This window comes from Drosophila takahashii, chromosome 3L (assembly GCF_030179915.1).
Source record: "Drosophila takahashii strain IR98-3 E-12201 chromosome 3L, DtakHiC1v2, whole genome shotgun sequence".
Lineage (NCBI taxonomy): Eukaryota > Metazoa > Arthropoda > Insecta > Diptera > Drosophilidae > Drosophila > Drosophila takahashii.
In genome coordinates this window covers 11871919-11881237 of record NC_091680.1, presented here as the reverse complement: position 1 = coordinate 11881237, position 9319 = coordinate 11871919, and the positions used below count along the sequence as shown (strand labels likewise).

General features: G+C 49.5%; 4 protein-coding genes across 5 annotated transcripts; 1 reads left to right on the top strand and 3 right to left on the bottom strand.

The window, feature by feature from the left end:
* Positions 1–1231: 1231 nt before the first annotated feature.
* SrpRbeta (signal recognition particle receptor beta) lies at positions 1232–2636 on the bottom strand. The gene is made up of 3 exons (XM_044395858.2): positions 2454–2636; positions 2060–2366; positions 1232–2001 (listed from the first exon to the last, which is right to left on the bottom strand). The coding sequence occupies exons 1-3, from the start codon at positions 2557–2559 to the stop codon at positions 1680–1682; spliced, it is 735 nt and encodes a 244-aa protein (XP_044251793.1). The 5' UTR covers positions 2560–2636; the 3' UTR covers positions 1232–1679.
* Positions 2637–2700: 64 nt separating this feature from the next.
* Positions 2701–3556, bottom strand: LOC123003425 (guided entry of tail-anchored proteins factor 1). Its single transcript, XM_044395954.2, has 2 exons — positions 3398–3556; positions 2701–3340 (listed from the first exon to the last, which is right to left on the bottom strand). Exons 1-2 carry the CDS (start codon positions 3467–3469, stop codon positions 2876–2878), a joined length of 537 nt encoding a protein of 178 aa, XP_044251889.1. The 5' UTR covers positions 3470–3556; the 3' UTR covers positions 2701–2875.
* A 739-nt stretch (positions 3557–4295) lies between these two features.
* LOC123003404 (erythroid differentiation-related factor 1) lies at positions 4296–8933 on the top strand. 2 transcript variants are annotated; one of them, XR_011418465.1, is made up of 7 exons: positions 4296–4433; positions 4485–6957; positions 7014–7263; positions 7331–7642; positions 7705–7898; positions 7964–8392; positions 8450–8933. XR_011418465.1 is itself a non-coding variant. In XM_044395859.2 (6 exons), the coding sequence occupies exons 1-6, from the start codon at positions 4413–4415 to the stop codon at positions 8329–8331; spliced, it is 3618 nt and encodes a 1205-aa protein (XP_044251794.1). In that variant the 5' UTR covers positions 4296–4412; the 3' UTR covers positions 8332–8933. The 2 variants fall into 2 exon arrangements, 1 of the variants encoding a protein (XP_044251794.1); XM_044395859.2 differs by having other exon boundaries at positions 7964–8933.
* On the bottom strand, positions 8391–9278 carry LOC108069549 (uncharacterized). The gene is made up of 2 exons (XM_044396047.1): positions 9257–9278; positions 8391–8567 (listed from the first exon to the last, which is right to left on the bottom strand). The coding sequence occupies exons 1-2, from the start codon at positions 9276–9278 to the stop codon at positions 8431–8433; spliced, it is 159 nt and encodes a 52-aa protein (XP_044251982.1). The 3' UTR covers positions 8391–8430.
* Between the last annotated feature and the right edge of the window lie 41 nt (positions 9279–9319).

Sequence of the window (9319 nt, the reverse complement as noted above, 5' to 3'; positions counted from 1 at the left end):
CGCTGATCAGGCAATGCCAGACTCCACCCTCGCTCCCGCCTAAAAGGGAACGCATGCGGAAGATGCGATCCTCAGCCAGCGGCAGCTCCGGAGCCTCCTTCGGAAACCTGGGTGTCGCCAGGGAGTTGTTCCAGCCAAGCTCATTCTCCTTCTGGAGGAGAGCGACGATGAGGATGGGGCGGTAGCCAACAAGATCCCCAGGAAGCCGGACGACGGCGGCACGGACTCGGACTCCACCGTCACCAGCCTGGCTGCGAGCAGTCTGCTGCAAAGGCTGTCGGATCAGGAGCAGCAGGTCTCACTGCTCCCAGACGAGGGCGCACTGCCCCAGGACGACCTCTTCTTTGAAGAGCAGCTGGACGCCATCATCGGAGACTCGGGATCCGACAAGGAGAGCCATCTTTCGTCCGCCCTGGCCCTGGTACACGTCCAGACTTGCTCCGCATGTGAGGTGTATTTCGTCCGTACGAATGGAAGTTCCCCTTCTGTCCGTACACGTCCGTACGGACAAGCGTCGACGTGCACCTGTCCACCTTGGCCAGGAGCGTTTCCACTGCAAGGTGTGCAACATATGGATCGCCGGCTTTAACAGCATGAAGGGGCACCAGGAAACGCTCCTGCACAAGAGGCGGCTTCAGGGCAACGTCGAACGAAAGGAGTCCCAGTGCATCTTGCGCAAGTACTCCAAGACGAGCAAGCAGGCCTTCGAAAGGCACCTCCAGAGTTCGCGCCACATCAGCCTGGCCACGGCGAAGAAGGAGCAGCTGCTGCTCGTCAGCCAGACCGGGAACCGCAGGTACCTGGGCAATAGCCAGAGGGACAAACAGGCGGCCGCCAACCTCCTGGAAGCCATTGACGATGTGACTCCAAAAGGACCGACCGATCTCAACCCAGTTCTGTAACTGTAGTTTTACATTAACGCAATACAATAAATGTACATTTTTCCGGTTTAAAATGCCGGTATTTATCGATTCCGGCTTATTTTCCGGTCAATTCCGATTTCCGGCTTCTCTGTATAGAGAAGACAGTGGCGCCCTCTCTATATTGTGTTTGAAAATGGAACTAACCAACTCAAAGTATCGATTGACTGATATCGATTAAACTATTGCGATCTCAACTGAAATTCAAATTTAACTTTGAGTGCTGACGGATTGTGTAAAATGATGTCTCTTGTGGTGGCCAATCAATATGCTGATCTAATAAAATTGGCAAACAAACATGTAAATGAAAATAGGTTTTTTCTCCGTTTATTTTATCAAATATCGATGGATTTCATTCAGTTTTTAAGTAAAAATTCTTTAAAATAACACTTTTTCGACGACCCGTTTTTTGTATTTTTAAAGCCTTTGCTGGGCCCGTTAAATCAGCATCAGCGTTTATAAATGCACACTTCTTAATCGGCTGTTTTTTTTATAAATCGTTTGATACATGATTCTTAGTCAATCACCTACCGACAAATTAATGCTAAAAAGTATAAAAATTTCCATAATAACCTAAAATTAAGCGGGATAAAATGAAAGGAGGCGAAGGAGGCTAGGGGGAAGAGGGTATTTAACAATGCTCGGATTTATACTCTAACTCTTGAGAGCTCTAAGCGGTAAAATAAATATCAATATGTTCTTTTGTGTTCCGCATTCGTTCATTTAGGACTTTAGTGTTTTTCCAGTCTGAGAGGCACTTCACAGCAGGCGTGCCAGCCAATCGGTGAGGGGATTCAGTTCCTGATCCTTGGCGGAGGCCTCCACGAACTGGATATTTTGTGCGATGTGTGAGAACTCAAAGTCGCGACCTGGCTTGCCCAGAGTGACGGGTTTGCTGGCATCGTCGTCGCCAACGGACTGCAGTTTGCGGCTCCTGGTATCGCGCACCGTGTGGATTTCCTTCTCCAGCAGGGTTTTGATGACCTGGGCGCTCTTGGCGGTGCTTTGATCCTGTTTGTTGCAGAGGACCAACACGGAGCAGGGCTGGGTGGCGCTATCTGATAGGATGGTGTACAGGAAGCTGGATAAACAAAGAGATTAGCAGGGTTTTCTAGTGATATAGGCTCAGTAAAACCCACTCTGCCACATCACGGATATCCTTTTGGGCCGTAACCGAGTCCACCACAAAGACTATGCCCTTGGCACGATGCTTATACAGCTCCAGGCACTTGTCCCGCACCCTGTAGTGGCCGGGAATGTCCACCAATCTCACGGATGAGCCTCCCGCCTGGTAGTCGCCCACATTCTCCTTGATCGAGGTAAAAGTGGCCGGGAATTTGCCATGTACGAGCTGCATGAAGATGGCACTCTTGCCGGATTCACTGAGACCAGCCAGCAGGAAGTCCTTGCGACCAGCCGAGCGTCTTCGCAGGATCACAAAGATGGCTGGAAGACAGGAAAGTTAATAAAGGGATTCCGGATTGCAGGTGAGACTCCCGGGGACCAGAGGCCATCACCACGTGGCGAACTCACCCACGGCGATGAAGCCCAGCAAAAGGGCCACCAGAATGGGGCCCGTGTCGATCTCGCCCAGCTTGATTTGCTTCCGCTCGCGGGCGTTTTCATTTAGTTTGTCCATTTTCGGCTAACAAAAACACCAAACAAATTGGATGGGGAAAATGACACGCACTCATATAGGCCGAGCGCCTTACAACACTACCCAAAGCGAGCAGTGTTGGAAAGCCCGCCAACACATACGCGCGCAATTCAAAAACTCTCCTGTGTGAAAATACATTTATTTTGATGTGTTTACATAGTTTACAAAAAAATTGGGCCTTTACATACAGACTTTAATGCGTGATGAAGCTTAGCAAACCATAACAAAGCACATAGTTTCGAGCGCCTTCTAACAGCTAAAACTAAATGGAGGGATTTCAACCAGACTGCGGATTCCATCACGCCCGCCGGTTCTTCAGCAGGCCGTAGATGAGGCGGAAGGTCAGGTTGCAGGAGAAGGCCCAGGCGGGCACGGAAATGGCATTGGCCACGCCGGTGGGAAAGCTGAGGAGCCCGGTGAAGGGGGCCAAGCTGATGGCCTCGTCGAGGATCATGACGGGCGTGCCGCGATTCCGGATGCTCACAATGACCGTGATCAGCGAGAGCAGCACCTTGGAGCCGTAGAACACGGCCGTGTCGATGCCCATCCGCATCAGGTTCTCCACTCCACGGGCGGATTTGAGTTTGGCCTCCGCCTCCGCCACTTTGCGCTCGGCGCGCATGATCTTGATGGTCCTGGCATACTCCCCCGAGTGCTCCGCATTGCGCACCACCTCCACCTGCTCCCGGGCGGCCTCCAGCTCCGTCTGCAGCTGCCGGATCTCCCCGGAATTCCTGGCGCCCCACAGCCGGGACACCTTGAGCTGCGGGTCAGAGATTCAACTTTAGCACCGGGTTCGGCTCCTGCTGCTGATACTCACGTAGTTCCTTATAAAGTCTGGCAGGATTGTGTTCAGCAGGCTGAGCAGCGCGATGAGGGCAAACAGCGTCATGGTTTTAAGTCAGTTTTGCGTCCAATTGGGTGGATTTTACAGCCAGTCTGTGGTTAATCGTGTTAATCTAAAAAAAAAACAGAAATGCGAGAGTGCTGGAAAACGAAGCGGGAAAGTCAGCTGATTTACTGCGCGCAGTGGTGTAGAAGGGGGTTTGGGTTCATTAGTTAGAAAATATTATTATTATTATTATTATAAAGTGTTCGAATATAATGTAAAATTTACAGACGAACTTAAACTTAGCTATAGCTACGGGGCCTTAAGCTAAAAAATTCACTTTTTCATTATTTTAAACAGGGTTGTCTACAAATTTACAACCTAAATTAAACTATCAATTACATAACAACCAATTTTTACTTCATTTCATTCTTACAATTCCTAGTTTTAAGCTTAATCTAAATTTCATTGATTTTTAAGATATTGTATTGTTTCTTTTATATTGGATGCGTTTGGATCAAATATTGTTTGTGTGGCTTTTGTGGAGGTAAAAAGTGACGATTGTAGGGTAAGTTAGAAAATAATTATAGCCATAAAAAGCATTTTTAAGAGAAAATTAATTTGTAGTAAATATTAATTTTTTATTATATATTTATTCTTTTATTAAATATATTTTATGCACTTAGAGATTATGCCTTTGTGAGAGAAAAGCGTCTTCAGGGTTTATTATCATTGTTATTTGTAACTTTTGTAGTAAGAACTAATACTAATTTGTTGTTATAATAAACCTTATTTTAGGCATAAAGCCATAAACCCCCCTTGAAATGTATATAGCTACGTCCATGGCTTTATATTCTTGACAAGTTGACAGCGCCAAATGGGCCAGTGTTGGGCAACGCCTTCAGCTCACAGCTGTGCCGGCAAAACAAAAACACATCTGCTCGAAGTTTCTTGAATATTCCACGGGTTTAGGGTTTAAGCCAGCTACCGATGAGCCACCACTACCATGGAGGACAGGAACGAAGAGGTGAGACTACGGACTGCAGAGATAACATAAATAACACCGGACTATCCATAGATTGAACCCTGCCGGAGCATCGGGCCGCACGAACTGGACGTGGTGAAGAGCCAGGCGGTGATCAAGTTGTCGCCCGTGCAGCTGCCCGCCCACTTCAAGCGGCTGGAGTGCAACACCAATTTAAACCTTCCCCCTCTCAACTGGCTGACCACCTCGCACAGCAGCCATGGATTGCACCAGGCCCTCTACCAGAGTGCCGGGTTCGCCAGCTTCCGACTGGGCCAGATGTTTCCCGACTGCGTGGGCGAGGTGGATGTGGTCAGCGATGCGGAGAACATCAAGCAGCTGCTGAAGCTGCCCTACAGCGCCCAGAGCGCCATCAGCATGGTGGTGCACAAGGTGGGCAACACCCTGCTCCTCGATGAGTTCGACATCCAGAAGTATCTGCTGAGAAAGGCCGACGACGACTGGAAGTGGCTGCGATCCTTCATCCTGGAGCACATCCTCACCTACGGCGACACGCAGCACAACTACTGCCTGAAGGAGCGTTCCCGCGAGGCGCTGCAAACGAAGAATCTGCTGTCCAAGTTCCTGTATCACAGTCTCAAGCAGACTGGCGATGAGTTGGACTACGATGTGGCCACCACGCCAAGTCAGTTGACCAGCCGGCGGCAGGGATTGCCCATCACGGGTCCAGTGCTCCCCGAACCCAAGATAGAGGAGAATGTGCCCGATCCCAAGTCCAGTCATGCCTTCAACAGGAACGTGGTCTGGACCTTTGAGGACATACGCATGCTGATAGGCACAGATATGCCCATTTTCGGAGGACCCAACAGGCCGTGCATCAGTCTGCGACTGAGGGATGCAGCGCAGCCCATAAACGTGCTCACTGGCATCGATTACTGGCTGGACAACCTCATGTGCAACGTGCCCGAGGTGGTGATGTGCTATCATCTGGACGGAATTGTCCAGAAGTACGAGATCATCAAGACTGAGGACCTGCCCTATCTGGAGAACTCGCAGTTCTCGCCGCAGGTTGTGCGCAACGTGGCCCAGAACATTCTGGCCTTTCTGAAAGCGAATGCCACTAAGGCGGGCCACACCTACTGGCTTTTTAAGGGACGCAACGACGACGTGGTCAAGCTGTACGATCTGACCACTTTGTGCCAAAGTCAGGCGGCCGAGAAGTCGGAGGATGATGCGCCCCAGCAGCAGGTTAACCCCTTCACCGTTCCGGTGGGAATGCTGCTCTATTCGGTGGCGCGAAACATGAAGAACTCGCTGCCGCACATCAGTCCCAAGGCAGCGGGCAACATTCGAGCGCTGCTGGACAACTGCATTAAGCTGCTGCCCAAGGAGCAGTATCCCCAGATCGTTAGTTCCTCGCACTACATACTTTCGGATCTACATGTGCCCGCCGGCATCGATCCCAAGGCGCCCAAGTTCGAGGAGGTGGACTCGGATGATCAGTCGCTGTACGACGACGATGAGGAGGAGGAGGACGAGGAGGACTATGAAGATGAACTCTTTGACTACCCGAGCGAGAAGAGCTACCAAAGCAGCGAACAGGGCGGCGGCAGGGCCAACGTTGCTGTGCGCCACATTTGCGATGCTCTAAGGGACTTTAAATCCCACGCCAAGAAGGCCAAGCCGGCTCCTCTCTTGGCCACAACTGCTGAGCGCTGTAGCATCTCCTTGGAGCACATCAGTGCTGGCCTCTCCTGCCTGCAGTACTTCAACGGCAGTCAGGAGGAGAAGCTCAAGGAGTCGGAAACTAATGCGAAAAAGGAAGAGAAGCGACGCATCCTGCATGAGGAGCAGAATCCCAATATGGCCAAGCCTTTCAGTGCCATCCCACTGCCCTATGAGCAGCTTAAGCTTAACCAACAGCCAGCGCAGCCAGTTGTAAAGAAACCAAGCTCCAAAGCCAAACGTAGCAAGTCCAAGGAGCTAGCCACCACGGCCAAGTCAAAGTCCGTGAATGCCAGCAATCGGCAGATGAGTGCCAAGTTCAACACGCAGCACTTTGGCTCCTGGAATGTGCACCTTAAGCTTCTGCTGCTGGAAAAGGCCTGCTTGACCTTCGCCACTCTAGCGGAGCACTACTATGAGTCCAGGAGCTATGGGTTTACTCTACGCTCCATTGAGCTGGCCTGTCGCTGCCAACAGGTGCTCAACAAGTACATGGCCAATGTGGTCTCCCAGCACAGTTGTTTGCTCGGTCGGGCAGGTGACTGCTTCTTCCAGATGTCCAAACACTGGGCGGCCATCGAGGAGTATGTGCAGCAGTACGAGGAGCAGGATGCATCGATCAGTGTCATTGGCGACGAGTTGGCGCAGGAATTAGAGGGCGAGGAAGAGGAACTTCCCTCCCTGGCACCGGCCAACAATGTGGAGCAGGTGATGCTGCACAGCTGTAAGTGCTACGAGCGGGCATTGGAACATGCCCAGAAAACGGAAAGCAATGAACTCCTTCGGCGACTGGGAAACGTGCGAAACGAACTGGGTCTAAAGTACATGTACTGGGCTCAAGGTAAGTAAAGCTATGTCTAACAAAAATCAATAAACTAATTATACTTTTTATTCCAGAGGAGTACAGCGAGTTGATGAAGAAAAAGGAGTCCACAAAAGCTTCTGGAGACTCCCAACCAGAAGACAGTCCAAGTGCGGACTCAGCCGAGCCACTTTATGTCAAACTTACAGTCAATTCTTACGATTGCCTTCGTAGAGGCATAGAAGCCTTCACTGCCGTAGAAGATAATGTCAACCTGGCCTTTCTTTACTGCAACATGGGTCGCTTTATGCGGCTGCGCGCCCATCTAACCATGCCGAATGAAAGGTAAGTAAATCGATATTATTCCTATTTAATATTTATTTAATGTGATAATCTGAAATTCCTTATTCAGTGCCATTACCCTGGAAAGCCAAAAGGCCTTTTACAGCGAGGCATTCAACTATTACGAGAAGGCCAAGGACTGCTTGGATACTCGTAAAGCGAACGCCGAACTGTGGGACCTTGTCCACTGGGAACTATCCACTGCCACTTTTACGTTAGCCAAACAACTGCAGGACTACAGTGCGGCAGACAAATCAAGCCTGGTTGACGCCTCCAAGGAAGTGCTGGAATTGCTACAGAAATCTTTGCGACTTTGCGATGTGGAGCACGCTGGGGCGCGCCAAGTTCTCTACAGTTTTCGATCGGGATTGATACACAAAAGGTACGATCAGAATACTGGCTTTCAAATAATCTATATAACTAAGTCATCTCTTACTATTCCAGGATTGCCTCCTTCCATTACTCGCAGCTACGTTCTCATGGCTGTTGTGATTTTTCTCAGCTGTCCAAGTCTACTCTGCAACTTTGCAAATATCACTACGAGAAGGCTACGCAAATACTAGAGGGCCTAAAGGAGGTGGGTGATCTGCTGACAGTGCAGCTAGAGCGGATTTCCCTGCACGAATTTTTGGCTGAACGTGAGTTTATACAGAGATAAAGATAAACAGCTATTATAACTTAAATTTCACCAATTTTCCGGCAGTTTCCACCCACACAGCTCAGAAGATCAAGCAAATGCAAGCGGCTTTGGACATTTGTTTACAGTGTCAGCTCATATTTGCCCACGTCATCGATACTAACAGTGGCCAGGTGGCCGATGACGAGTTCGCCGCCCATTTGACGCTCTTTGAGACCCGCTTGCAGAACGCTCTGAAGACGCTGACGAAGCTCACGCTCAGCGGCAAGGATCCCAAGCAACTGTCAAAGCTGTACAAGCGCATGTATATGGAAACCTTGACTGGGAAACATGGTCTAGGGGCCCAGCAATTGCCGACAGCTTGCTTAAAGCATTTGCACATGCTGCTCGCCCGGCTGCGGGCCATGTGCGATACCCAGCTGGCTCGCGAATAGCCGTACGTGTCTTCTGGTGGGTTTAACCCCACACAACTCACAACCCACAACAGTTCGAATTGTATGCATTGCTCTTCGCTTGTTTATTGATGTCTCATCTCAGCCCCGCCGCCCGCAGCCGCACTCATCGCTGTCCAAGTGATCGGATCCGATCTGCAGAGCAGCCATCACCAGCATCACGGCCAAGTTCAGGATCTGTAGATAGATTTGGACGTTAATGCAACCATCGCGATGAACTTAATCAGCACATCTCACCTTGCAGCGCAGACTACTCATTTTGTAAGCGTTTGGAGCCAGTTTTCTGAGCTGATCTTCGGCCGCTCGGCTCTTATAAAGTCTGAGGGCCCTGGCCCAAACGTGTCGTTTATCTAGATTGCACCCAGTTAAATATCTTGTTCAACAAGCTAGCTGTATCGGACTTGCGATGGATGTTCCGATCCATCAATCTGGGCTTTACATGCTGCGTATGCTGTTACTATTTAATATTTATCGTGTCGTTAGCTAGCTTCAGTTCCCAGTCTTATAATAATATTTTTACTTAATTCCTAAGAGCAAAGCAACTAGTTTAAAGACCAATAAAGCAATCTTAAAGAGAAAATGCATCCGGAGAAAGATCGTCTTCTGGCTGCTGGCTGCTGGGGCCCTGAGCCTGGCCCACATCTAAATAATTCACTATTCATTATTAAGCGTTTGCGCCCGCTCATAAGCCATTCACAATTTGTGTAGCGCCACTGGAATATTATTATTATTAAAAGCTTAGCGCGGCAATTTGAAAAGTCGAACGGTTAAGTGTTTATAATTTTATTGTAATTTTATCTCAATTTTTTTTGCTTTTGTATATAAATTCTACCAACGCAGCAGAAAGTTCAGGCCATTGCCTTGGCTTCAGTGTGTCACTGAAAAATCGGTGTCAAGCTCTTGGCACCGTGGGACAAACTGCATCGCATTGCGGCATAAACTATGTGGATCCGGAGCACGAAGAGTCATG